Below are 27,632 nucleotides of genomic sequence, written 5' to 3'. Positions count from 1 at the left end.
TCATCCATTATATAATTAATTAGATGTGAATAAATTTTGATTCAGACTTTTTGTCAGCAAATATAATGCTTAAAGCTTCACACGTTTAGCACTTATTTATATCACTATGGGAAATGTGCATTTTTTCAAGTATATTATACTACAAAAATTAACTTTTTAATAATACTCTAAAACTAAGTTTATTATTTGTTATAAATTACGGATCACTTTTCCCTTGAGTATAATCATTTATTGATATATTTTTATTTAGTAGTAATAATATAGATATATGATATATTAGAAAATAAATAAAATGCAGTTTCTTGTCTTAAATATATTTTATTATTTTACGTAAAAATAACTATAAGTTTATATTAGAAGCAAATGTGAAATAGGAAATTGAAGGGAGGTGGTGTTTGCTAATTAAAATACTGAATTTTATGCTACATTTGATTGGTAGTGCTTAGCAATCAATTGTTTATAATCAATTTAACCACTGCATTCATTTTCCTGACCTAACTTCTTTATAAATTTGTCAATTGCCTTTTCTGCTTTTACATATAAGTTTAAATATTAATTTTTCAAATATTAAATGTCTTTTTTATTTTATTTTTATAATTAATAACTGAAAAAATAATATCATTCACCCAAAGACAGTGCTCAATATGGGTAGAAATATTTTTTCATTCGTTTCCATAATCAATCTCGTATTAATTTAGTTTTACTTTAATAATTTTTTTAATATTTGAACAACCGAATATAATATAAAATTCACATTTCACATGCTTAATTTAAATTTAGTTGGTAAATAGATGCACTCGCATTTTCTTTCCTTTATTTAGAGTGCTAATTAGTTCAATCTGATATGGTTTTGAGCTGACTTTAATAATTTTATTTTCGTAATTCATCAAAATGGATTATTTTTAATTTAATTTTTATTCATTATCAAAATTTTTAATTCAATTTACTTTTTATTAAACGTAATGGTTTTCAATTAATTATTAAAAAAAATCAATTTGAATGGCAAATTAAATTGATTAATTTTTATTCAATATAAAATTAATTAAAAATGTGTATCCTTAATTATATGTATATTTTATTTTTATATTATAATAAAATAATATTAATTAATTTTTTTAAAAAAATTTAATTAATACTGACTAATTAATAAAAAATTTAAATATAATGAAAATCTATTGTATATTAATTTAAAAAAAAATTAAATATCATAAAATATTCAGACATATAAAATAAGTGTTTTATTGTTTCGAATATCGATTATTCGATTTTTTTACCAGTGAAATCTGAATGACTGACGGTTAAGCTTTATTAAGATTCTGAAACTATGATCTCATATTCAAGCCCATCACAAAGCATTTAGCATGATATTTACTTATGTCACTATATAAGCCATATGAAAATGTCCAGGGGAGATAATATAGTTCCTCATTTTTCAAATCCAAAGCTTTTAATAAAGCATTGCAATCAATAAAACAAAATAAACTTCATTTTTAACTAAATAAAATTATTCCTTTAATAGTTTAGAGGGATATTATTTGTTTAATAATTTTAGTTTGAGTATCGTAACTACCTGACCTCATTTATATGGAGGGAAAGTCGAGTCTAAAAGTGTCCAATAAGTCCAAGGTCTTAGAAACTTACTTCGTTTGTTCGATCCAATATATTTAGTCCTAACCCAAATATATGAAACAGGTCGGGTCGTTCACAAGTCCAAGACTGGTAAATAGGAGTTCAGCCCAGTGACGTAATGCAAGGAAGGACAGTAGGTCTAGTTATTTCGCAGCTCTATCCGTATACGCGTCGGAGAATTAAATGGCCGTTTGGTATGAAGAGAAACTCTAACACTTTCGTATGTACGGATCTGAATGACAGAGACAGAGAGGCCATTAAACGTCAATGGAAAATGAATAAAATGAGAGGAATTTATTTTTTCCGATCTAAACTTACAGTCATCTGTAAATTTTATTTTTTAAATTTCAGAATATCAAAATTCTATTATAACAATTTTTAAATACATACATGAAATTAATAATGGAATTATATAACATATTTACAGGTTTGAATTCAAATTTTAATGAAACTATGGTAAATAAAAAATATTTGAGTAAGCCTGCATACTTAAAAATCAACTCCTTTTATATCAACTCCTTTTATATTGAGAATGAGTTATACTATTTTATATTTCTTTCATCTCATAATTTTTATTTATTTATATATTTTTAATTATTTTAAAATTATTATTATTTTTTAAATTATAATAATATATAAATTATATATTATAATTTTATTTTATTTATAAAAATCTCATAAAATATTTTTTAATATTTAATAAAATTTAATATATTTAAAATGTATATAATTAAAAGATTAATAAAAAAAGTATATTTTTTAATAAGTGTAAAAATAAAGATTAAGAGAGTATCAATTTTTTAGATTTTAAATTAAAACTCTCTTTTTTTGAAATTCAATAAAACAAAAGTTTGATAATTTTGAACAAAATTCAGGATATTTATAAAAATGTTAATTGTAAATTGTAATTGCATTTATTTTGATGATAAAAAATTCAGGATTTTATTAAATTTGTAATATAATTATATTTCATATATATCTTTGAAAAGTAAAATTCATTACTTGTACTATTGGAAAATATATTAAGTCGTGATTAGAAAATGTATTATTGGAATAATATTAATTATATATTTTTAATTAATGTGAAAATTCTTGGGAGACGGAGAAAGTAAAATTTTCAAACGCGGCAATAAAATTAGAGAAGAATTATCTCCGGTTGGTCGCGCAGTTACGCTTATCTGACTTACCAGAGTACCCTCACAATTCAATTTTCTTACGCGCATTAACACTCGGATACAAGTAAAATTATAATACCGCACAGTCCACAGTCACCAAAGCCAATCAACAAATATCTCTTCACGCTTCTCTTAGCTCCTTCCCTCCGCCTTCTCTCTTTCATCTATCTGCCTTTCTGTCTTTCTCTGTGTGTAGGTTTCACTTGGCCATGTTTTTTTGGGGCCCTCATCTCTACTGCCTTTTGTAAATCCTAAATATCTTCGAATCTCAATGTTTCTTGATCTGGGTATCTAGTGTTCCTTCTTTAGATCATTGTTTTAGCCTTCAAAAATCTGTGCTTTTGTTAATTACAAGGGAGGAGCCGAGCTGGGTTTTTGGTTCTTTATAAGTTTTGTTTGCTTTCTTAACAGATTCAAAGTAATGGGTTTCTTGTTGAGGATGCACATAAGCTTTTACCAAAACCAGGTTAGTTTCATTTATTTCTATATTTCGATTGAAACATGTGTTTTATGGAATATTTGTATTGCTTTTTTTGGTTGTTGTGGGTTTTAGGAGATGAAGCTAATTGAGTTTGTTTTGATGGTTAGTTCAGTTCTAATGAATCCTTCTCTTGCGAAACTGAGGATTGCGAGGCTTTTGTTGGATCTTACTTTAGACGAGTTTAAGGAGCTTGTATGTGGTTTTGAAAGTACATGTTTTTGTTTAGGGTTATTTTATTCGTTGATTTACATGATTTCGAATTAGTGATCCCTAATTTGAGTTGCTAAAAGGTTGCTCCTTTGCTTATTGAATTTTGCATTTACTTTCATTTAAGATGCTGTCTTTCCAGCTGTCGTTTGTCATCTTATATATTTTGCAGTTTTTGCTTTGAAGCATAAAAAATTCTGTCACTCGTTGATAGTGCCTCGATTGGGATTTAGAGTTCTCTAGCTCCTAAACATTTAGGTGTGTAAGAAGAACGGAAACCATATATTCTTAATCCAAAAAATTCACAAGACTGGGGTTTGAAGAAATAGTGTCCAGTTAACTGATCTGGATAAAGTCATTAACATATAAAGCTGATGTTTTTATCTTTTGAGTTCATAATGAGACAATAAAAACACTGATTGAATTTTTTTAATCATTATTTTTTTCTCTTTGCAACAAGCAGGGTAAAGTTGATGACTTAATCAGCAGATGACTCTTTAGATACTCATATGTAGTTCATTTCCCCCTCTATCTCTTTCGAGGTACTGAGGAAATGGATTTTTGCTTCTCTACATTGAGGCATTGGAGTGAAGGAGACCTTGTTTTAATCCATGCATTTCATCATAATTTGTTGCATAACTTGAATGATCGTTTGGACTCTTTTTGTAAAATGTCTGGATTTTGAGCACAAGGTTACACTCTCGTGCGCACACAGACACACACACACACTCTGCCCTTTGTCAAAGAGATATCAATTTTTGTCTGCCCTTCTTCAAAGAGATATCAATTTTTGTGTGCTGTTTAATATGTATTAGTTATTTTTTTGCTGGATTTGCTCATTCTTTTAAATGTTTCTAATGACATGGCATGTAAGACCATAGGGTCTTAATGTCATAGGATTCCCAAATGCGCTAGGCATTTTTCTTTATTGTGTTGCTGCTTACATTGTCAATTGTGAATTTTCTTTTATAAATACCTTGGTATTTTCTCTTCGGTCTTGTAGAAAGATTCTTTGTCCATGTGAGTACTTCTTTCACGAGATTATAAAATTATGGGTAGAGGTAGAGGAAAGGGAAAAAAGTTGACTGTTGGCAATCATGATGATCCTGGAAGTGGCGAGGAAGAGAAAATTCCAGCCCAGAAAAGAAGGGGAAGGCCTCAAAAACCCCTGAAAGATGATATTGATGATGAAGAAGTTGAAAAAATAGAGGAGGAAGATGGAGAGAATGGAAAAGCAGGCATTACAAGCAAAGAGGCAAAAAGTCCAATATCAGCAGAAAATGGAAAGAAGAGGAAACGATACACACAGGCAAAGGACAAACCTGATTCAGTGAAGGAAGAAAATGGTGTTGCTACTAGATCGAGTACTGAGGATGCAACTAAATCTAATGGATTTCGACATAATGGAAGCAGGCGGAAAAACAAGCCTCGTCGAGCTGCTGAGGCAGGCGTTGAATGCAAATGAGGTTGTAATTGGCTTTACAACGGGTCTCTTCTTTTAACTTGCTGGACAAATTACAAGATAGGAAGTGACGCCTAGTAAATCCTTAGTGTCATTTTGTTTTTTTGGGTTTATTATTTTGATGATCCTTTTTGGCAATTTTCCATTGTTAACTCCTTTCCATTTCATTGGGAGTATAAGTACTGATTTTCTGCCTGTAATTTTTTATATTAATATTATGTCTTTATATTAGCACTGATCTCATGCTTTAGACTGGTGGTTTGTTTCCTCATTTTTATAATTATATTTATTTTGATGGTCTATTCCTTCTTTTTTATGGAACAAATGGTTTGGATGGCAGCAGCACATTTGTAATCCTGCTGCTCCTTGTTCAAACTGTGGAGGCACATAAATGGTAGATAAGCATGTTTGCTTCAGAAAATTTATCATGCATTCTTATTCTTTGAATGTGTGCAAGTTTTCTGCCAATTCATCAAGAGTTATTTTCATTGTTTATACGATATTGATGGATAGACCTGAGGATTTCTTACACTGCTGTTGTACTTAATTGATGGATAGGATTACACATCTACATTTTTTCTTCCTCCTGACTTTAAAATGCTTGGTATCTTGTACTTCAATTCAGTTTTACCTATTAGTTCTGCGGCTCGCCGATAAGGTTTGATAGATACATTTATCTGTCCTCAGCAAAGGGGACATGTCATAATAGAGATGTAAATTGTGGTGGTTGTCTTGTTTGATTTGAGATTTGCATAATTTTGTCTGCAGTTGAGTTATTACATTAAATTACTTAGTTCTGGAGTACTAGATGATGAAAAGTTAGGAATTGGAAGGAAATGTTGGTCAGAAGCTTCTGAAAGTCGATTAATAGAGAGTGAAGCTGAGGAACTGGAAGAGATAAGTGGAAAATATCCAACAGAGTTTTGAACTTGTTGAAGATGAGCATAAATGGAAGACACAAATGATGCAATAGGTTTTACTGCTTGTTCATGAATTCGTGTGAACAATGGATGTTTTCCACTTTGGTGAGAGTTTCCAGCTGGCTTGAGATTATGCTAGAGAAACAGATCCTGAGATGCAGGGCTCTTGTAAGTTCTCTGTTCCGTTTTCCCCTTATCGTATGCTTGCAAAAATGTGTTTCAATTTCTTGGATATGTGATTGTGTTGCATAATATTAAAATAAACTATTAATTGAGCAAACAAGGTCAGGATCCCAACCAGTTAAAGGCTTTTAAAGCAGCGCCACCTTTTCTACAACGGGCTGTTGCTCTGCTCTACTCTACTGGCCTTTAATATCATCATCTTAGCAATTGTCAATTAATCTGATAATTAGGAACTCTCATCCTCAAATTTATCCCTTTTTTAATGTTTAAAAAGTGTGCTAATTTATTTTGGTTAAATATAAACATTAAATTATATTTTAGGAGTAGAATGTATGCTTACTTTATAGATTGGCCCCTTCCAGATAACAAAAAGAACGGTTCTTTTTGTCGTTAGCATGCTGATTTATTAATTGGAATTAAAATAATGCGACAATGCTGATCAATAAACATTCATCTACGCTAAAGGGTCCGAGAAAAAGTTCAAAAGATGAAGCAATTTAAGTGCTTCCAGTGAGACGGCCTGCCCTTCTAACTCTACCATGCATATTTCGAAGAATGATGGGTTTGATTAATTCCACAATTTTGTCACAAAATAAATGTCGTTTTCGTATGTATAGAAAATGGGTTTGATTAATTCCATCCTATTTAAGCAAAGACTGGAAAATGTTAGTGATCAGTTGAAGTTATGGCAACCGAAGGCAATCTCTTCCTCTCCTTCTCCTTGGTGTTAGCCATCCTAGTTTTTCACGGCACATTCAATACAAGTATAGCTTTTAGTTCTACGTATAGCACTTCCTCCTTCAACCGGACTAATTTTCCGGCAGGTTTCCTTTTTGGGACTGCTTCATCAGCTTACCAGGTGATCCCTTTCCCTTTTCCTTCTACATAAGCCATGTCCGATAATGCAGGCTTTTTTTTTTTTCCTCTAATTGTATTGGAGTTTATTTAGTATGAAGGTGCTGCAAGAGAAGGAGGCAAAGGACCAAGCATATGGGATACGTTTACTCATAGATATCCAGGTCTCTTTTGCTTCTGAGCTGAATATTAGAAACTCCCCCAGTGCTTCAACTTTTTTATTTTAATTTTTCATAAATATGGCAGATAAGATCAAGGACAGAAGCAATGGAGACGTGGCTGTTGATTCATATCACCGCTACAAGGTATGACAGAAAGAATTTTATTATTTTAAAATTTTTAACTATTATTAATAATTTGTGAATATATTACAGGAAGATGTTCAGATAATGAAAGAAATGGGTTTGAATGCGTACAGATTCTCAATCTCATGGCCCCGAATATTGCCAAGTGAGATAGTCATTTAATCATTTTCATGTACAAAATTTGAATAAATTATTGGCTTGGTAATTATGAGAACTTCAATTTTGAAATTTCACAGATGGGAAGCTATGTGGGGGTGTGAAAATGGAAGGAGTGAAATACTATAACAACCTCATCAATGAGCTTCTAGCAAATGGTCAGAATTGAGTTTATTTTATATTTTCAACATTCATTTTTGAAATATGTTTAATTTCACTTTTATTATATAAGCAGATATAGAGCCCTTCGTTACTTTGTTCCATTGGGATCTTCCTCAAGCCTTGGAAAATGAGTATTGTGGGTTTCTGAGCCCTCGAATTGTGTAAGCAACACTTAACCATGTTATGACTGCCGTCCACACAAATCTAAGGAAAACAAAAATAAAATATAAAAAATATACATATAATATAATATTATGTAATTAAATTATAAAGTTTATACCCTTATGTGTACACAGAGATGATTTTCAAGATTTTGCTGAGACTTGTTTTAAGGAATTTGGAGATCGAGTAAAACATTGGATAACGTTGAATGAGCCGATGGTCTTCAGCGCAGTTGGTTATGCATTGGGCCTCCTGGCTCCTGGGAGATGTTCACAAAACATAAATTGCATACCTGGAGATTCAGCAACTGAGCCTTATTTGGTGTCCCATTACCAGCTTCTTGCTCATGCTGCGGCTGTAAACTTGTACAAACGCAAATATCAGGTCCCATTTCAACCAATATTTAAAAAAGAAAATTGCTGGGAGAATATATGAAAGCTTATCTTACTTTTATTTTTATATAGGCAACCCAGAAAGGCATTATAGGGATTACTTTAGTGACTTCTTGGATGGTTCCCTACTCCAATGCAAGGCATAACAAAAATGCAGCACAGAGAGCCCTGGATTTCTGGTTGGGTTGGTAAGCGTTTTTGTAGTAATTATTTTTCTGAAATTCTCAGCTAAGTATGGAAGCTTAATAGCGTCTCCCTTTCAGGTTTATGGACCCATTGACAAATGGTGACTACCCACATGTCATGAAATCTTATGTGGGAAATCGATTGCCCAAATTCTCAAACGAGCAAGCCCAAATGGTAAAAGGGTCGTTTGATTTTATCGGATTAAACTACTATTCTGCTAGTTATGCAGCCTATGCCCCTCAATTTAGGAATGCAAACAAAAGTTTCCTAACCGACCCTCTCGTTAACATGACAAGTAAGCAAGAATTCAGCTTTTTAAACCTTTGTAAGACTCATTATTTAATTACAACTTTGTATAGATAAGATAAAATTTCTTTTGCTTTACTAGGTGATCGCAATGGAATCCCAATTGGCCCAAAGGTGTATGTTGTTTATGTATGCATAGTCTTTACGGTTTCCTAGTACATTATGTAATAGATTTTATATGGTCTTGTAGGGAGCTTCAGGTTTCATCAATGTTTATCCGAGAGGGATTCGCGACCTTTTGCTCTACATAAAGAGAAAATACAATAATCCACTCATTTACATTACAGAAAATGGTAATTATTTATATAAAAAAATAAATTATTAACGTTTTTTATTAGCTTCAAATTAAAAATTTTAAAAAATCAATGAACAGGAATCGACGAGTTTAATAATGCGACGCTGTCTTTAAAGGAAGCCTTGATTGATAAAGTGAGAGTTGATTACTACAATAACCATCTAAATTTCCTTGCAAGAGCAATTAAGTAAGTATCAAGTCTTTCATGGTCTTTGGTTAATTTATATGCAAATATGATGAAAGTTTAATATTTTTCTGCAGAGAGGGGGCTAATGTGAAGGGATACTTTGCCTGGTCATTATTGGACAATTTTGAATGGACCTCAGGTTTCACTGTGCGATTTGGCATCAACTTTGTAGACTATAAAAATGGATTAAAGCGTTATCCAAAACTCTCTGCTCGCTGGTTCAAATCATTTCTCACTCCAACAAATCAAGAACAGGGTGTATAGCCCTTGCCCCCTGGCCCGAAGGTTTTTAGCTTCAAGTGTTATTCAAGAGGGCAGTTAACTTTCTGTGCATTATATGCTGTGTGAATTTTCTGTTATCTTGCTTTAGAAAATAGTCTCAAAATCTGATAAGAAATAATGACAACTTCATTTCTATTCCTAAAATTCTTTTTTTTATTCCTTCCATCAATAGTTGCTTCCAATTCTTCCAATCTCCCTGACTCATCTTCTCAAAAGCTTCCTTTATAATGGGATCATCAGCCCATGATTGCTCCATTTCCTCTCAGTATACTCCTCATCTAGAGAATGGTTTCATAGCAGACTCACAACAGCCATCACTCTTGTTGCCAACAAGGCTCAAGGCATAGTAAGAAATTAATAATAGAAGGGGCAAAGCCCAACTTATAAGCAATAAACAGCTCAACTACACAGAATCCTAAAAGCCAATTCAAATTGGGCTAGTCCACCAACAAACAACAGGACTCAACCACACAAGACCAATACATTATGAATTTCCCTCGGCAAATATAAATAATAAATGAAAAAAAAAAGAAATGTATACTTGTGATTAGCCATTTTAGTTGTGGAGACAGTAGATAATGAGTCCCTATCTGCAATTTAAAGACCTCTCCTCAGTAGACAATGACATAGCAAGTTATTGCATCCTTCTCCATCATCCAACATTAAATTTTCCAATGTATTCCCATTTCATATTGCCTGCAAAGTGCAACTTGCCAGATAGCTATTCAATCCAAACTCTCATTTTGTCTTTCACAAAAATTACTATTTTTATTTTCTTATTGTGGTTTATATGAAAACAAGTAAACCTACTGCACCTAACACCAATATTCTCCCATTATTTTCTTTCAACTGCCAAATGGGAAAATAATGGACCCTAGGGTTTGCATGTTCTTATCAAATCATGAAGAATTATGGTCCTTGGATGTAAGAAGTTAACTGTTGTTTTCAAGATTTTAATACACTTAGCCCCATTGAATTTCCTCATTGCTGACAAAACTAAATCATTTTTCCTCTTCTTGCATATTATTTCCACATCTTTGCTTGTTTTAATTTAACACAAACTCTTGTCTCATTTAAGACAAGTCATCATGGTGTTTATGATTATATTTGTTCCTACTTTTTTAACTTAATTCTTTTTCTCCACTGGATTTCAAATTTCAAATTTCAAATAACCCATCTATTAAAAATTACATCTATTTATATTTCTCTAATTATGAGATCCAAACCCATTTTTAAATACTGAAATTTTCAATCATATTTTTCAGAAAAAAAAAAATAAAACCACTCAATAATTTATGTTCCTTTAATGTTGGAGATTTGATCATACAGAGTTTTTTATTTATAATTTTTTTAAAATAATTTCAACGTCAATAATTTGATATTCACTAGATTAAATTAGCAAACTTGATTTAATACATGGAAACTAATCTATAATACTAATCTGTTTTTTTTAAAAAAAAATCTATAATACTAATTTAGGTTCGGTTTTTAAAAAATATATCAATTTAAAATTTTAATTCAGAAGCCATTATCATGATATTAAGAAAAAATATTATTAAAAAAAATAAAACAAAAACGAAAACTGAGCGTTGGGGAAGAAGTTGCACGTGCTATGGGAGCGCGTGGGTTTGGCTGACAAGGGAGAAAGGATAAAGAGTGAACATCAGAACATGGTTAAAAATCCTGCAACTCATATTTGCTGCTCACGTTACAATAGCCAGGTGTTATAATATTAAAGGCCGAATTGAATATAAGATGACTGTAATACCCTTCTTGTAAAATAGTAGGTTTACTCGCAAGCGACTTGTGGACGATGTTTAGAGAATTGCTAGTAACTGTTACAGGTTATCATTCTCTCTTTTGTCTTCTCTATAGTACAAAGATTGTGATCTTCAATGCTTAAAGCTGAGCTGGAACGCACTAAATTGTGCCCCCATATAGTAAAGAGAAATTACTCATTTCTCGACGATATTTTCACTCTTCTGACCCGACTTGGCCGGCAAAATTATTTGGACTTCTGCAAACGGGCTGGACTTAACTACACTTCCCAATCAATGATACACATGTTTGATTGAAATCGAAATGTTTCAAATATATGTTAGAAAAAAATTAAAAAATTATTTTAGATTTCTATACTAATTTTATTAATAATAATTTATTTAAATGGGTTTTTCTTGTAAAAATAGGTTTAAAATTGACTTTTAATGCCATAATGAAAACGTTCAATTGTCCTTTTCATTGATAATAATAATAATAATAATAATAATAATAATAATAATAATTTCTTAAAAAAAAAACTCCAATACATATTTCAGTCTTATAGGAAGAAACAAATCTCGCGCGTCATGAGAAAACCAATAAATTAAAAAAAGAAAAAGTTTACAAGAGTTTTTTTCAGAGTTCAAGAAATAAAGAATCACTAGCTAGTGTGCCCAAACCGACCATGGTCTTCGCACGTGTGCCTCAGTTCCCTCTGTAATAAACTAATAATCTAATGATATAAGCACAAACAAACAAGAAAGATGTAAATATATGGAGCATAGTAAATAAAAGGCTAAAAAGAAAGTTGGTACCGATGATGAGTAGGTTTTGTGTTTGTTTATAGCAGTAGATTCAGTCTTTCATAGATCTCACTCCACTTTCTCATTTCAATATTACTTCACTCTCCAACCTCCATTATATAACCCACATTTCTCTTTCACTCAAAATTTAAAAATTCAACTGCTTCCCATTGTTGCACCTTCAACAGCTCCTCTTCTCTTCAGTACTACTGATTCAGGTACTGGTACATTTTTTAAGGCTCCTCTTTCTTGTTAGTTTTAGTAGTTGCTGAAACTTCAACTTGTGTTTGCTCACTCTTTCAAGAAAATGGAATGATTGCATTCATGTTTCTTGTGGCTTTGAAAAGTTGGGATTACTTGAGCTGCTTGCTTACTTGAGTTGCTTATGTTTTATTTAATGGGTTGATGTTGATTTGTTTATTTATTGAATTAGATCTGTTAGTTCAGTGTTAGTACATAATCATTACCTGATAAATGTGTTATCTTTTTCCTTTTCTTGCTGTTTGGTGGCTGTGAAAATGTAACGAAAGAAAAGAAATTAAACTTTTTCTTTTCTTAGTTTTTGGTTGTGTGCTTTTACACTTAAAAGTGTAAGTTATTTTGGGTCCATATGATTGAGCTTAAATATGAATGCCTGGCTTTATTTGGTAGTTTCTTTTTTGTTCCACCACCTCAATCTCTGTCGCAGGTCATTTTCTTGAATTTTTCTTATATACGATGAGTAGTAATGTTAGCCCTATGGTTTTCTCGCTTTACTTTTGCAGCAGATACTGGTGCTTTCCGGTCAAGAGCTTTCGCTGAACTGCCAGGAGTTGCTCACTTGCTCTGTGACTCTGTTCAAAAAGATGTTCTACGGAGGTTCTTCCTTACACGTGTTCATCGTGTATTGAAAGATCTAAAGCTTCGAGAATAGATAACTCTGTTTTGCTTTCATATTTTGTTTCTTTGAGCTACTAGCAATCACCATAACTCTTAGCTTCAGTTCTATATCCATCATCAAGTTTGCTTACTCAAATTCATCCAAATTGCCTGAAAATCACAAGAACTGAAGTCTTTGGTGCCCTTTCAATTCCTGATATTCCATCCACATCTGCAAGCGGATACCGGGGTTCAAAATCTCAAGTTTGAAGTCTTCTTTTCTTAGTGATCTCTGTGCATATCTGGTTTCATTGGTATAACTACAAACTTGGAAAAATGCAGAAGCCTCCACAAGCTGTTGACTTTGCTCTAAAGGAGACCTCACCGAACATCGGAGCAGGAGCTCTTACGACAGATAAGCTTGCCTGCACCTATGATCTTGTTGAGCAAATGCAATATTTATATGTTCGTGTGGTGAAAGCCAAGGATTTGCCTGGTAAAGATGTTACTGGCAGTTGTGACCCTTATGTTGAGGTAAAGCTTGGAAACTATAAGGGAACCACTAAGCATTTTGAGAAGAAAACAAATCCCGAGTGGAATCAGGTCTTTGCTTTCTCAAAAGAGAGAATTCAAGCTTCAGTTTTGGAGGTCTCAGTGAAAGATAAGGATGTTGTTGTAGATGATTTGATTGGAAGGGTTCTCTTTGAGCTCAACGATATCCCCAAACGTGTTCCGCCTGACAGTCCTTTGGCACCGCAATGGTATCGATTGGAAGATCGGAAGGGGGATAAAATTAAGCATGGGGAGCTGATGCTGGCTGTCTGGATGGGAACTCAAGCTGACGAGGCATTCCCTGATGCTTGGCATTCAGATGCAGCAGCTGTTGGTCCTGATGGAGTTGCAAATATCCGATCAAAGGTATATCTTTCACCTAAGCTTTGGTATGTAAGGGTCAATGTGATTGAAGCTCAGGATTTGGTGCCTGGTGACAAAAGTAGGTTCCCTGAATCTTTTGTGAAGGTCACCTTGGGAAATCAAGCATTAAGAACTAGAATATCCCAGAGTAGGAGTATTCATCCAATGTGGAATGAAGACTTGATATTTGTGGTTGCTGAACCTTTCGAGGAGCCTTTGATTTTGACAGTGGAAGATAGAGAAGGACCAAACAAAGATGAATTATTGGGCAAGTGTGTGATCCCTTTACAAATTGTGCAAAGAAGACTAGACTATAAGCCAGTAAACACGAGGTGGTACAACCTTGAAAAGCATGTGGTTGCAGATGGGGAACAAAAGAAGGAGATTAAATTTGCCAGTCGGATCCACTTGAGGGTCTGTTTGGATGGTGGTTATCATGTTTTGGATGAATCAACTCACTACAGCAGTGATCTTAGGCCAACAGCAAAGCAGCTGTGGAGACCCAGCATTGGGATACTGGAACTGGGGATTCTAAGTGCTGTGGGGCTGATGCCTATGAAAACAAAGGATGGGCGAGGAACTACAGATGCTTATTGTGTGGCTAAATATGGGCAGAAATGGATCCGGACAAGAACAATTGTTGACAGCTTCACTCCAAAGTGGAATGAGCAGTACACTTGGGAGGTTTTTGACCCGTGTACTGTCATTAGTATAGGGGTATTTGACAATGGCCATGTACAAGGGGGAAAGGATTCTAGAATTGGGAAAGTGAGGATTCGGCTGTCGACGCTTGAAACTGATAGAGTTTACACACATTCATATCCTCTTATAGTATTGCAACAATCAGGAGTGAAGAAAACAGGTGAAGTCCAATTAGCTGTGAGGTTCACATGCTCATCTTTAATTAACATGTTGCATATGTATTCACATCCATTGTTGCCAAAAATGCATTACATCCATCCGTTATCTGTGATTCAACTCGATAGCTTGAGGCAACAAGCTATGCAGATCGTTTCCATGAGGTTGAGCCGAGCTGAGCCACCTCTGAGGAAGGAGGTTGTGGAGTATATGTTAGATGTGGATTCACATATGTGGAGCATGAGGAGAAGCAAAGCCAATTTTTTCAGAATTATGGGCGTCTTGAGGGGGCTGATTGCTGTTGGAAAATGGTTTGATCAAATCTGCAACTGGAAGAATCCACTTACTACCATTTTGATTCACATACTTTTCATAATCTTAGTCCTTTATCCTGAGTTGATACTTCCCACAATTTTTCTCTACCTTTTCTTGATTGGTATTTGGAATTTTCGGTGGAGACCAAGACATCCTCCTCACATGGACACCAGGCTATCTCATGCTGATGCTGCACATCCTGATGAACTTGATGAAGAATTTGACTCATTCCCAACTTCCAGACCTTCAGATATTGTTAGAATGAGATACGATCGTCTGAGAAGTATAGCAGGGAGGGTTCAGACAGTAATTGGTGACTTGGCAACACAAGGGGAAAGATTCCAATCTCTGCTGAGTTGGAGAGATCCAAGAGCAACAACTTTATTCGTGGTTTTCTGTCTGGGAGCTGCTGTAGTCCTGTATGTTACTCCCTTCCAAGTTGTGGCTCTTCTCATTGGCATTTATGTGTTAAGACATCCCAGGTTCAGACACAAGCTCCCATCAGTTCCTCTCAATTTCTTCAGGAGATTGCCTGCGAGGTCTGATAGCATGATATAATACAAGTATCCTTGTTGGCTCCTTCTGTTACCGCCATTGTTGATGTTGAAGCTAGGGAAGAACTGTTTAGTCGCTATCATTGTGATATAAAGAGTCATATTTTCATAAATTCAACTATATATGTTGTAGTTTGTTGTTGATGTTTATTTAATTTCTGTTGATTTTGCAATCAATCATCTGGGTGTAGGCCTTAACCTCATGTCTCTCACCTAACCTTCTGCCCTTTTTTTCTTTTAAAGAGAGATTCAGTTTGAGATTAAGCTTTTGTTTATGAGCTTCCTACAGTTGTTTTAGCCAACAAACAAGCAACCCCATTTGCAGAGCTTTTAACAAAGCACAATAACACCCAACAAATTCATATAAGAGAGCATAAATCATTCCTCACTATATATGAAAGCGAATGCATGCCCTTTCATTTCAACTTATTTTTTAAATTACACATAGTTTTTTTTGTTAAAAAAATTTGATGTTCATGATAGTAAAGTCTTTTTTATTTTATTTTTTGCTATTGAATAAAAAATTTTAAATTATGATAATTTACATTTATATCTAACATAATAAAATTAAACTTTTTCAATTTATCTCATAAAATTAAATTAAATTTATATAAATTAATAATAAATTATAATATAATTCTTAAACTTCCAATCAAATAATAGGATAATTATTAAATACATATTTTTATTATAGCAATACCATTTTTTATTAATCTCATTATTCATTTTATATTTTCACTTTTATATAATATTATAAATATTAATAAAAATTTAAAATATAAAAAATATAAAATTTTACTATTTAAAACATATAATATTTAATTTTATTTAGAATATTATTAATAAAAAATAAAATTTTCTAAATATAAAAAATATACCCATAATTTATAATATTGAATATAAATATTTAGTGAAATATTTTAATACATATTATTTATTTATTATATTTTATATAATAAAAATTTATTTGTAATAAAAATTTATTCAATATAATATATTTAATATTATATATAATAAATATAAAATATATTTAATTTTGATATAAAATTTAAATTAAAGAATTATATATGTTAATAATAATATAAAATTTTAAAAATTATATTATAATTTATCACTAATTTATATAAATTTAATTTAATATTTTTATCTACTAAATTTAAAAAGTTTAATTTTATTATTCAAAATGATAAATATAAATCATTATAAACTTTGGATTTTTTATTTTTCAATACTCGTTTTGTTTTTTTTTTGAAATGGAATTTTTCAATACTCGTTAACGAGTAAAAACATCAAAGCAAAAAATAAATATCATGGCTCTATCTGTAGACGTGATTGTAGGTGATTTTGCCTCCAAATAAGAAAACAGTTTTTGTCCACTTTGGACTGTTTTCAGCCGGCCCATCATCCACCACCACCCCCCTTGCTCTGCACTCTGATTAAAATTTTTGTACATTGAAAATGGCAAAAACTCGTGTTTTTTCCCAGGCACAAAATTTATCTTTTGTCCAATTGACCTTTCTGGGTTCTCTTATCTCCATTTGAGGAGTATCGATACGAGTTGTCGTCTTCTAGTATAACGAAGCTAATTCCTCCCCAAGTTGTAGGGTTTCATATATATATATATATATATATATATATTTTCTTCTTCAGTTTCCATTTTCGGGTAGAGTTTAATGGGTGAATTGGTAGAGATTGGAGCTGATATCAGGTACCGCTTTCAGTTTTTGTTCATCATTTCATTATTTACCCAAAAAAGTTTGATTTTTTTTTTGTTATCCTCTTATCTGTTCCACCGACAGCAACTGCATTCGAAGTTATTTTTTGGGTCATTCTTTTTCAACTAGATTGTTTTGCGATGCAAAATAGTAGTGGCTATTGTATATGATTTTTTATTTGCTTCTATATAAATTCATTTGGAGGGAATTTTTGTTAGTATCTGATTTGGGATTATGAGGAAGATGGGATTTTGTTTTAGTGGAGATATGGTCTTTATTCTTCAGAATTTGGTTATATTATAATTATTTGGGTTTCTGACAGAATTTACGAAATGAAAATCGTTTAACATTTCATGATCGAATTCTTGGCCTTTTCGTACCGGAGAATTAAATTCTCTACTATTTGAGCGTAATAGAACTATTTTGTTTTAGTGAGAGTATTAGATGAATGCAACTCCTGCCCAGTCCCCTTTCTCTTGTAGTGCCCAATTATGTTTCTGGGTAAGAAGATGGTGGACAACTGTATTTAGAGCCCTGTCTGATGCTTGCTGATTCCTTGGCTGACAGTTCGGATATTGAAGTTGACGATATTGCGGAGAAAGAGGTTAGTGATGAAGAAATTGAAGCAGAAGAGTTGGAGAGGCGAATGTGGAAGGATCGGATCAAGCTCAAAAGGATTAAGGAAAGGCAGAAGTTTGAAGTCCAACAAGCTGCTGATAAGCAGAAATTGAAGCAGACTTCTGATCAGGCACGAAGGAAGAAAATGTCAAGAGCCCAAGATGGAATTCTCAAGTATATGTTGAAACTGATGGAAGTGTGCAAAGCACGTGGATTTGTGTATGGGATCATTCCTGAAAAGGGTAAACCTGTAAGTGGTTCATCTGATAATATAAGAGCTTGGTGGAAGGAAAAGGTAAAGTTCGATAAGAATGGGCCTGCAGCCATAGCAAAGTATGAAGCTGAGTGTTTGGCCATGGGTGAGGCAAATAAAAGTCGAAAAGGAAATGCTCAAAGCGTTCTTCAAGACCTGCAAGATGCAACTTTGGGATCTCTCTTGTCTTCTTTAATGCAGCACTGTGATCCCCCTCAAAGAAAGTATCCTTTGGAGAAAGGAGTGTCGCCACCTTGGTGGCCAACAGGAAATGAAGAGTGGTGGGTAAAGTTAGGGCTTCCTGAAGGTCAGAGTCCTTATAAAAAACCGCATGATTTAAAGAAGATGTGGAAAGTCGGGGTACTAATGGCTGTAATAAAACACATGTCACCTGATATTGCAAAAATCCGGAGGCATGTCCGCCAGTCAAAATGCTTACAGGATAAGATGACTGCAAAGGAGAGTGCAATTTGGTTGAGTGTCTTGAGTCGAGAGGAATCCCTCATTCAACAGCTTAGCAGTGATAATGGCACTTCTGGCATAACTGAAATGCCTCAAGGTGGGCATGGTGAAAGGAAGCGAGAGCGACCTGCCGTTAGTAGTGACAGTGATTACGATGTTGATGCTGCTGATGACAGTGTTGCCTCTGTTTCATCGAAAGATAACAGGAGAAATACAGCAACGGAAGTGGAGCCATCGAGCATTGTTCGAACTGACAATCCTCATGCAGTTGGAGATAAAGAGCAAGGGGAAGAGCAACGAAGAAAAAAGCCTCGTCAAAAATCTAGCCAAGCTGGTCAACAGTCTGAACCACCTCGTAATAAGCATTCATTTATTGAGGAGCCTGTGCCTGATATAAATACGGCTGATTTATCTGTAGGGGAATATCAAACAAATGGCACTGAACAGGAAAATGATACGACTGCTGGTCTGAGACCTTTGCAGAAAGGTCTTGAAAGTGGACCCAATCTACACCAATCTGAATTTAACTACTTCCCGGCTATCCCGTCTGCCAACGTTGATTCTATGAGGGGCACGCATGCGCATAGAAGCTCCATGTTTTTATGCGTCTCCCCAAATTCAGAGTTGCATAACAGAGTAGCTTATGATATCTATAATCCACCGGTTGACTATGGACCTGCGCATGATGCACAGCAGTCTCAGATGACATTGGATCATGCGCCTGAGATCAGACCACTGTATGATGGAGGCCACATACCAGCACTACAAGGGGATGGTAATGAGATAATTGGAGGAGAGTTGCATAGACCTTTTGGGTCTCCACCTCTACTGCATAACTTGTCATTAGAATATGGAGGAATTCCCAGTCCATATCATTTTGAAATTGATGAATTCTTACTGGATGATGAGTTGATCCAATGCTTTGGTGCATAGTTTTCATAATTGACACTTCAGATTATATATTGTAAGTGATATTTCCATCACATTTGTATTTATAGAATGTGGGTTACAAATCTCATTTCTTCCTCCCCTCCCTCCGCCACCTGCTTTTCCTTTCCGTTTCTCTTCCATGACTCGTTCATATTCTTAGGGAAAACAGGGGAGGCATTTCATAGTTGGCCAGTGTTTTCCTCAAAGAATGACAATAATTTATGCAAATGAAATAATGGGTTGGAAGGCTGATAATCGTGATTGTCTCTTGCCTGTTTCTTTCCATGAACATTTAACTTTTGTTATATAGGTTCCTTTTATCAACTGTTTTGCATAATTTGTTGCATGAGCAAAGTCTTTAATCTAGTTTTCATTCATAAGGATGAAATGTGCATGCGGTAGGGATACTTGTGAGGGGAGAGAAAGGGGGTTGGGGATGGAAAATGTTATTTCAAATTGTGGCTCAGTAAAATTTGCATTAATTTGTAAGAGGAGAGTACCAAGCCCCATACAAGATAGAGAACACAGTCCATGGCCATCGAAGTTGCTAAAAAATGATGGCCAACAAGTTACTTGACTGGGACGATTACTTCCTGCTTCAACAATCATTGTATTGATTTAACTTTTTGACTCACTTATTGACATTTCTGTACAGTAATTTTTTCTATCAACTCCTTCACTGTTGGGGGAAAAAATTTATTTAAAATTTTTTCTCTTAATAAAACTATATAAATTAACTGCGAAATTAATATATTAATATTATAAACATTTTTTTTTCAAAAAATAGATCTCATTGCATAAAAAACAGGTTTAAGGTATGAGATTATACAAATATAAAATTAGAGGCCAAGAGAAATATTGAAGTCCATCACAATTGGAACTCTAAAAATCCGATCCGCTAAGGATCCGGAGAAGACCCGATGTCATAAACTTAGCAGGCCGTTTTCTTCCAAGAATGCCGGTCATCTGATTTCAAGCACGCTGACGGCTGAAAAAGATCAATTCCTCTCCACAATAGCCGATACTAGCAATAAAAAATCAAGCTAAAAAATCAAATTGAAGTAGGAAGGACAAGATTCAGGCCAATCTATGCAACAAGAAGGAAGAGGAGCAAGAAAATCAGGAGAAAAGCATATGTAATAATCGGGCTTCAAGAGTACACGCCTTGACTCGAGAAGCTTCAACCAGTTCATAAAAGCGAGAAAGGGGATGCTGTGTGCTCAGGCAAACTATAAATGACCACCGGTTAATCATTCTCATCGTGCGAAGAAATAGGGTGGGGCAAAAGGACTGGTTCAACCTTCAACATACACCAACAATCCAAGGAAGAAAGAAAAACTCAACAGAGAAAAATCAGATCCTCACCAAGGAAAATGATGCATGCAAGACCAAAGTATGAATTTTCTGTTTTTAAAATTGTTTCACTTCCTTATAGAAAATAAAAGAATACAAAAAGCAACCAAACAATAGATTTTCAAAAGTCCTCCTTTGAAACTTCGATTAAGAAAACCAATCAAAAATACTATTTACATCCACTTGAAAGAGGGGAAAGAGAACCCACAAAACTGGATGGAAGAGTCGTCCTCTACTCGTAAGGGGTCAGGAACAACTGACAGGCGGCAGACGATAAGGACTTTGCCCCACGGTAGAAAAAAGAAAGAGAGATCTCTCTCTACAAAATTGAGAGGTAAAAATTATTTTGTTTTTTTATTATAAACATATTTTATTATATACTATTAATTAATTTTGTATGAATAAATTTTTAATTCAAAATTTATTGATCTGGGCCTTACTAGAATCAATCATCGGAGGCGACATTTCAAGCCATTTCTAACGCCGCCACTGTCCGTACGATGATGTCCGTCGTTGCATGTGCCAACTGTAAACCTTGAAAGGGTCCTTATTCTCCTTAAGATGTAAAGACAACTATATCCTTGCAGGTCATAACAATTTCGAGCGCAGTTCGGTGGTAATTCTCTAGTTTTAAAGGTCAGATATGACTTTTAGGCAAGAAACCCAAAATATGGAACTGTAAATTTAACGTTACAGGGGTGATTTCGATATTTCCAGAGAAAAAGGAAATCGCTTAATCGTCAGCAGCATCAGCATCATAGTCACCGGGCTTATCGAAGGGTTTTATGAACGTATATTTGCCTCTTTTCTATGTTTTTCAGAATGCTCCTTTTTCATAAAATGGCGTTTGGGAAACCTCTATCAACATGTTCAATCTCCATGGTCATTTCACTGCTGGTTTTTATATCTTTTGTCCATTCTTCTCGTACCCGTAAGCTTTAATATTCTCCCTCTCTCCTCCTCTTGTTTGGATTTTTGCTTAACTTGTCTCAACCATGGCGTGATCAGGTTTACAGGGTGGTGTAGCAGAAGATGCAGCTACATCTACAGCTACACAGGTATTTGAGAAAGACTAACTTTTAAAACCTTGTGTCGTAATAAAAATGAACACCATGGAAAAAAAAAGGTACACATTTTGCGTCTTCTTCTTTTAGAGATTCATTCTTGAAATGAGGACACTTTTCTCTTTCTTCTGATCTCTTTTATCAAATTTTGCTTTCTTTATTTTTCAAGCTTATTCCTTTAATGGGTTTCGTTGGTTCTTTTCTTTGAATGCAGGGTCTTGAAAGCCATGTAGTTAAGAGTCTGGGAAAGGGAGTTTCAACTATAGTTGCAGAGAACTCGGCGAGGGAAGTGCCAACTGGACCAGACCCTCTTCATCACAATAACAATCCCACAAGACCATGAGCTCTCTAATTAAAAGCCCTCTTTTGATGATGAATCTTCGCACTTACCACAATAGTTGTTATCTCTTTATTGCCTCTTCTGCCATTGACGCTCATTTTGTATATATGGATAGCTAGATCATAACATTTAGGATAGCTTTTCTTTGTGATGTTTTTTTACAGAAAGGGTTAGCTCCCAACTAGAGTTGTAGCAGTAGCACCCTTTTCCAAACTTTTGCGAGCCCACTTCTTCTTTTCTATTGAGTTTTGGATGATTGTGAGTTCTTGCTGAGCCTAAAGCAGAAAGGGAGATTTTTTTTCCCCCTAAAAAAAATCAATTTTCAACCTATATGATCTCTTTGATTAGGTCACTAGTTCAAAGTGTCATCATTAAAAAAGAACAAACAAAGAATGATTCACGAAAACCTACATATTGTCATTGATTCCTATATTTTGAAAATTTCATTAAACTGCGGTAACCCATTTTAAGGGTTAAATATTGATTAAAACAGAATAAAATGAGAGATGATATGATATTGGCCCCCATTTCTGATGAAGGGCATTTTCAATAGTCACTGCAAAAGTGTCCAACACATAATGAATTATTTTGGAAGTTGCGTCAGTACTAAATGAATCAATAGCCATTAGTTGCTTCCTAAATATCTCTTCATATAATTAGTTGGTAACTAACATCACCATGCGACAATTTTGTCTTATTTTCTTTGTGTTGGTTGTATTACAGTTAGTCCTTATCTCGTACCACCTTCGCCCATTCATGTCTTGTTTCTTTCATCAATATTTTCTTTTTCTATAAACAGAAATTTCTATGATTAAAACCAAATTCCATATCAATGCCAAATTATATTCTGCCAATTAATATAGAAATTACTATAATTTTAATAATAGATTAACTTGTACAGTCTATTAAATCAATTACTATATTCAATTAAATTTAAATTTTTTTCATTTATTAAATTTGTTTCGATTAAATTTAAATTTAATGAATCAATAAATTTTAAATAAAAAATTAATTGAATATGATAATTATTTCAAAAATTATTTTAAATTTTTAAAAAATATATAAAAAATATTTGTGAGGCAAAGACAAATTAAACTACAATTATTTTAATTTAATGGTATCATTTTAAATTTAGAGACTATAAAATAAAAATGTTAAAAAAATCATGAGAAAATATCCCATTAAATATCTCTCTGGCCTTATTAATATCCCAAGCTCCCAATCATTAAACAAAGCCAACTAATCATTCGCCAAAATATCCTTTTGCACTTCTTTGATTCTTTCTCTCTAGCCACCACCACTCACCGGGACCCATGTACGCTGCTGCCGTCGCGGATCAGCTTTCCACTCCTATCCTAGACGCCGAATCCTCCAATCTCCTCCAGTCCATTTCTTCCCACGGAGGCTACGCTTACGTCAGCATGGCCACACTTGCTGCCTCCGGCGACTTCCGAGCGGCGGAGGCTGCCCGTGAGATGGCTTGGGAGCAGCTCCATTCTGGTCCCTGGCATTCTGTTCTCCCAGTCTGGAGAGACGCTTACTCAATGGCGTGTCTCCACGTGGCCAAGTTCCATTATCGAAACGGTGAGCTCAAAGACGCGCTTAGGGTTTTGGATATGGGTCTGATCATGGGAGGCATGTTGCTGAGGAAGGATTTGGACTCCGCTGTTGAAATTATATCAGCGAAAACGAGAGAAAATGACGACCGATGTGAGAGTTTTGAGAAATCGGAGCATAACTTGGCTCCAGAAGCTGAGTTTGATAAGGTGGAGGTGAGGTTTGTCTCTGATTCTCTCTGTATAGAATGCTGAACGATTTGGACTTACAATAGTTTGTATTTAGATATCTAATATTAGCGGAAAGGATTATAAAATTCTGAAATTCGAACATTCACAACTCTATCATTATTTAGTTGGAAACCTATTGAATCATTGCAGTTGCTTTTTCCAAATAGTCTACTTCGCGATCCGGTTCTAACCGAGTTTAATGTATTATTATTCTCTCTCTGTTTTAATTCTGTTGTTTTAAATCTGCAGGTGCTTCAATTTTTACCTGCGAAGTCCTTGTCTTGCAAGACTGTAGTGAACAAATCTGCCCCATCTATGGAAGCATTTCTACGTGAGCATTTCTTATGTGGTTCTCCAGTTATAATTAGTGATTGTATGACTCATTGGCCTGCCAGGAAAAAGTGGAATGACATGGATTACCTCAAAAGGGTTGCTGGTGACCGCACCGTTCCAGTCGAGGTGATTTCTCTACCAACTCTAAGGATGAAATTTAATTAAAAGTTTGCGTTTTACTTTACATTTAGGCTGTGTTTGGAATTAATGGTTTGAATCTGATATACAAGTTTGGGATTTATAATACATAGATTAGATTCATTGAATAATGATAATCCCAAATTTTACACCTTCAATAACGCAAAAGAGGCATGGAAAACCCACTTAAGATTTGTGGGTCGGACCAGTAAGGCTAAAATAAACCGCAATTCCATGGTCAAATATTAACCTGGACTGTTAATAACCAACCTGAGGGAAGGTGGCGTTTTATGCGCCTCCTAACAACCTCACCACAAAACTTCAAGAAAGATTTGTGATATGCCTCAATTACCTTGGCTTGGCCGACCTAGCATTAAATGACTGAAGGGTTGTGATAAATATACCATACAGATCAGACACGCACAATGACAAAAGAAAAAAAGAACAGTTGCTGTGTAGCAAATGACATTAGGTTACTGTGGATGACATAATGAGTCCAACTGGAAAAAGGGGCAAAAGCATGTATAAGAACGATGGTATGATGAATGCAAAGAACAAATTTTTACTAGCCATAGACATTCTTCCTATCAACCCAACTAAAACTACAAAACAGAGGAAGGGAAGGAAAAGAGTGAATAAAAAAAATCTTGTCTTGCTTGATTCTAAACCGCGATTGAATTTGACTTTCACGTGGCAACTGATCACCACCTTATGATCTCTCTAGTTACCAAATATAAACAAGATTCATGTATAAAAATGATCACCTTGTTTGAGTGCGAAGTTAGAAACTTACTATAAAGATGTAACTTTGAATGCACTTTTTAGTTTTTAAAATTTGATTTGAGTGGGAATTTCCTTTCTCATTTACAAGCAAGATCTTAAATTGAACAATTTGAAATAAAACTCAATTAAAATTTTGAATATGATGAACTATTTATTCATTAAATTGATCTAGTTTTTTTGATATAACATAATATACTTATAAGTTACCATAAGCTGGATAGCAGGACATTATCTGGGAGTTCTGTTACATATTCAATATGTTTTGTTTGTATGCCAAGCCATGCTTTTGTAATGCTAACCAAGCAGTCAGCGCAAGTCCAGATATGAGTCATTGAGATGCTGAATATATGATGCTTGACTATGCATATATTTTAACTTATTTTTGTGCATATAAGAGTGGTGGTGTTGGTCGTGTGCGTACCTCTGTGTGTGTTATTCAACAAAAGGAGATTGGGAATTTTTGTAATTATTTTGCAGGTTGGGAAAAATTACCTATGCCAAGAGTGGAAACAAGAGCTTATAACATTTTCCCAGTTCCTCGAGAGGATTCAGTCCAATGGTACTTCTTCTGATGGCCCCACCTATCTTGCGCAACATCCATTATTTGATCAGGTCTATTTTGTGCATTATTGGGGATTAATACATCAAAGTCTGCCAGCTATTAATGTTGTCTTTTTGACTTTTAAATGACAGATAAATGAGCTAAGGGATGACATTTGCATTCCTGACTACTGTTTTGTTGGTGGTGGGGAGCTCAGGTCTGTTAATGCTTGGTTTGGTCCAGCTGGAACAGTTACACCATTACACCATGATCCACACCATAATATACTTGCTCAGGTATTAAATACGTGAATAATGATAGTTCATTCCAATATGTTCTTTGATTATGGATCTTTGGCAAGGTTTTCTTTCTACTTTTTTGTTGGGTTTTTTTGCCGGTGGAGTTTTACTCTTTTCTCTCTCCTAGCTCTTGTGGTAGTGGTGTTGTTTCTCCTTGTTGCACATGTGTGGGTGCTGTGCTTTTTAGAAACGCCGTCTTCTGAATATCTTTGTACTGTTTTATTTGTTGCAGAAATGTATAAGTTCGTTTATTGGAGTAATGTTACTTGTGTAGCAGTTCCATATTGATCAACTCACATAGAAAGTGTGGTGCATTTGTAGTTCTATCAGGCAAACAACCTAATTTATGCGGTAGCAAAAAATTGTTGCTAAACTTCCCCTTAGTTGCATGCCTCTAGAAATCTAAAAGTTGAATCTATAATAAAGATGGTTCATCTGCCTGTTCTCCCAGTCCTACTATTTTCAGTTTGATTTTGAATAGATTGAATAGCCTTCTATCTCATAAATCATTTTTATGGTCTGATTCTTTTACCATGACATGGTTGTTTCATTTTGCTTATTTACCATATTGGTGTTTGCATGTGTGTATAGTATAAAGGTAATCTGTAGCATAGGATAGACTTGTGTGCAGATTGTTTGCCTATACAATTATCATTTTGTTATTTCAGGTTGTTGGGAAAAAGTATATTAGGCTTTACCCTGCTTCATTGTGTGAAGAACTGTATCCACATGGTGAAACCATGCTTTTCAATTCCAGCCAGGTAACTGCTTTCTTAAAACTTTCTTTCATCTTTTGGAACCATCTGGATGAGTTATCCTTGTTTTCTTATTTTGACATGAATTCCACGCTCTAGCTCTGTGTGTGCTGTAAATCTCCAACAATTTATGCACGGAATATCATTTGTTGGTATCTCTGTCCAAATATCAGTAACCATTATATAGATTATTTTTTTGCCTTCAATGGTGAAGACAGTATTTCCATGTTTTTTGAAGGTTGATCTGGACAACATAGATGAGAAAGAATTTCCAAAAGTACACGACTTGGAATTCCTGGACTGCATTTTAGAAGAAGGTGAAATGCTTTACATCCCACCAAAATGGTGGCACTATGTCCGATCACTAACAATTAGTTTTTCAGTTACATACTGGTGGAGCGACACTGGCAGTTCAGCTGTGTCTTGATGATAGTGTATTGATATTTGATCCTTTCTGATATGACTAAGAACAGTGCTAAGCTATCAACAGTGTGAACTGCAAAATACCAGCAGATGCATTTTTATACAGAGAGCAACGGTTAATGGAAAATATATGGTAGAAGACGCGTATGTTGATGTTGTAATCTTTAGGAAGTTTAGTAATAGAAACTAAAGTGAGAGTCGACCTTTTTTTTTCCTCTAGTGTGAAGTAGTATTCACCTCTAGTAGTATTCACCTCTCCTATCCTATGGAAGGATGAGATTCTGATTTCCTTTGTGATATTGGATTAAGTAATGAAGTTGGTTGTCGATCTAATTGTTTGTGTCATTTGATGTTTTGCTCACTGTCTTATCTTTCATTCTTGTTTTTCGTTTTTTTAAAATTTTTTCAACTGCTTTTGTTTTTTTGTGCTGA

At 34.2% G+C, this 27,632-nt stretch overlaps 5 protein-coding genes across 15 annotated transcripts; all 5 read left to right on the top strand.

The window, feature by feature from the left end:
* The first annotated feature begins 2,865 nt into the window (after positions 1-2,865).
* On the top strand, positions 2,866-5,192 carry LOC110617722. Of its 2 annotated transcripts, XM_021760694.2 has the most exons (3): positions 2,889-3,270; positions 3,398-3,477; positions 4,496-5,192. In XM_021760694.2, exon 3 carries the CDS (start codon positions 4,544-4,546, stop codon positions 4,955-4,957), a length of 414 nt encoding a protein of 137 aa, XP_021616386.1. In that variant the 5' UTR covers positions 2,889-3,270; positions 3,398-3,477; positions 4,496-4,543; the 3' UTR covers positions 4,958-5,192. The 2 variants fall into 2 exon arrangements, with proteins under 2 accessions (XP_021616385.1, XP_021616386.1); XM_021760693.2 differs by lacking the exon at positions 3,398-3,477 and having other exon boundaries at positions 2,866-3,270.
* A 148-nt stretch (positions 5,193-5,340) lies between these two features.
* LOC110617721 (beta-glucosidase 13) lies at positions 5,341-9,512 on the top strand. Its single transcript, XM_021760692.2, has 13 exons — positions 5,341-6,916; positions 7,007-7,076; positions 7,159-7,217; positions 7,287-7,362; positions 7,454-7,531; positions 7,609-7,696; positions 7,832-8,081; positions 8,162-8,277; positions 8,353-8,570; positions 8,664-8,695; positions 8,772-8,874; positions 8,955-9,063; positions 9,138-9,512. Exons 1-13 carry the CDS (start codon positions 6,743-6,745, stop codon positions 9,325-9,327), a joined length of 1,563 nt encoding a protein of 520 aa, XP_021616384.1. The 5' UTR covers positions 5,341-6,742; the 3' UTR covers positions 9,328-9,512.
* A 2,347-nt stretch (positions 9,513-11,859) lies between these two features.
* LOC110618213 (FT-interacting protein 3) lies at positions 11,860-15,583 on the top strand. Of its 4 annotated transcripts, none has more exons than XM_021761325.2 (2): positions 11,860-12,124; positions 12,674-15,583. In XM_021761325.2, the coding sequence occupies exon 2, from the start codon at positions 13,101-13,103 to the stop codon at positions 15,408-15,410; it is 2,310 nt and encodes a 769-aa protein (XP_021617017.1). In that variant the 5' UTR covers positions 11,860-12,124; positions 12,674-13,100; the 3' UTR covers positions 15,411-15,583. The 4 variants fall into 4 exon arrangements, with proteins under 4 accessions (XP_021617017.1, XP_021617016.1, XP_043813793.1 ...); XM_021761324.2 differs by having other exon boundaries at positions 12,671-15,583; XM_043957858.1 differs by lacking the exon at positions 11,860-12,124 and adding an exon at positions 12,219-12,496.
* Positions 15,584-16,797: 1,214 nt separating this feature from the next.
* On the top strand, positions 16,798-19,478 carry LOC110618006 (ETHYLENE INSENSITIVE 3-like 3 protein). Of its 2 annotated transcripts, XM_043957855.1 has the most exons (3): positions 16,798-17,114; positions 17,689-18,640; positions 18,704-19,478. In XM_043957855.1, exons 1-3 carry the CDS (start codon positions 17,080-17,082, stop codon positions 19,385-19,387), a joined length of 1,671 nt encoding a protein of 556 aa, XP_043813790.1. In that variant the 5' UTR covers positions 16,798-17,079; the 3' UTR covers positions 19,388-19,478. The 2 variants fall into 2 exon arrangements, with proteins under 2 accessions (XP_043813790.1, XP_021616688.1); XM_021760996.2 differs by having other exon boundaries at positions 16,799-17,114; positions 17,689-19,478.
* Positions 19,479-23,364: 3,886 nt separating this feature from the next.
* On the top strand, positions 23,365-27,530 carry LOC110618015 (lysine-specific demethylase JMJ30). Of its 6 annotated transcripts, XM_021761014.2 has the most exons (7): positions 23,367-23,913; positions 24,178-24,387; positions 25,660-25,794; positions 25,876-26,019; positions 26,691-26,783; positions 27,016-27,094; positions 27,161-27,530. In XM_021761014.2, exons 1-7 carry the CDS (start codon positions 23,455-23,457, stop codon positions 27,202-27,204), a joined length of 1,164 nt encoding a protein of 387 aa, XP_021616706.1. In that variant the 5' UTR covers positions 23,367-23,454; the 3' UTR covers positions 27,205-27,530. The 6 variants fall into 6 exon arrangements, with proteins under 6 accessions (XP_043813758.1, XP_043813759.1, XP_043813756.1 ...); XM_043957823.1 differs by lacking the exon at positions 26,691-26,783 and having other exon boundaries at positions 23,365-23,913; XM_043957824.1 differs by having other exon boundaries at positions 23,366-23,913; positions 26,992-27,530.
* Positions 27,531-27,632: the final 102 nt, after the last annotated feature.

This window comes from Manihot esculenta, chromosome 6 (assembly GCF_001659605.2).
Source record: "Manihot esculenta cultivar AM560-2 chromosome 6, M.esculenta_v8, whole genome shotgun sequence".
Classification (NCBI taxonomy): Eukaryota; Viridiplantae; Streptophyta; class Magnoliopsida; order Malpighiales; family Euphorbiaceae; genus Manihot; species Manihot esculenta.
This window is presented reverse-complemented; position numbering and strand designations above follow the sequence as displayed.

What these genes read in the sequence shown, in the direction of transcription:
- LOC110618213 (XM_021761325.2), top strand. Translation starts at nt 13,101, where the DNA reads ATGCAGAAGCCTCCACAAGCTGTTGACTTTGCTCTAAAGGAGACCTCA.
- LOC110617722 (XM_021760693.2), top strand. Translation starts at nt 4,544, where the DNA reads ATGGGTAGAGGTAGAGGAAAGGGAAAAAAGTTGACTGTTGGCAATCAT.
- LOC110618015 (XM_043957824.1), top strand. Translation starts at nt 23,455, where the DNA reads ATGTACGCTGCTGCCGTCGCGGATCAGCTTTCCACTCCTATCCTAGAC. An exon ending in CTGAGTTTGATAAGGTGGAG is followed by an intron (nt 23,914 to 24,177) that starts GTGAGGTTTGTC and finishes TTAAATCTGCAG; the next exon opens with GTGCTTCAATTTTTACCTGC. An exon ending in TGCTTTTCAATTCCAGCCAG is followed by an intron (nt 26,784 to 26,991) that starts GTAACTGCTTTC and finishes TCAATGGTGAAG; the next exon opens with ACAGTATTTCCATGTTTTTT.
- LOC110617721 (XM_021760692.2), top strand. Translation starts at nt 6,743, where the DNA reads ATGGCAACCGAAGGCAATCTCTTCCTCTCCTTCTCCTTGGTGTTAGCC. An exon ending in ATGGCCCCGAATATTGCCAA is followed by an intron (nt 7,363 to 7,453) that starts GTGAGATAGTCA and finishes GAAATTTCACAG; the next exon opens with ATGGGAAGCTATGTGGGGGT. An exon ending in TTTCTGAGCCCTCGAATTGT is followed by an intron (nt 7,697 to 7,831) that starts GTAAGCAACACT and finishes ATGTGTACACAG; the next exon opens with AGATGATTTTCAAGATTTTG.
- LOC110618006 (XM_021760996.2), top strand. Translation starts at nt 17,080, where the DNA reads ATGGGTGAATTGGTAGAGATTGGAGCTGATATCAG. An exon ending in GAGATTGGAGCTGATATCAG is followed by an intron (nt 17,115 to 17,688) that starts GTACCGCTTTCA and finishes CTTGGCTGACAG; the next exon opens with TTCGGATATTGAAGTTGACG.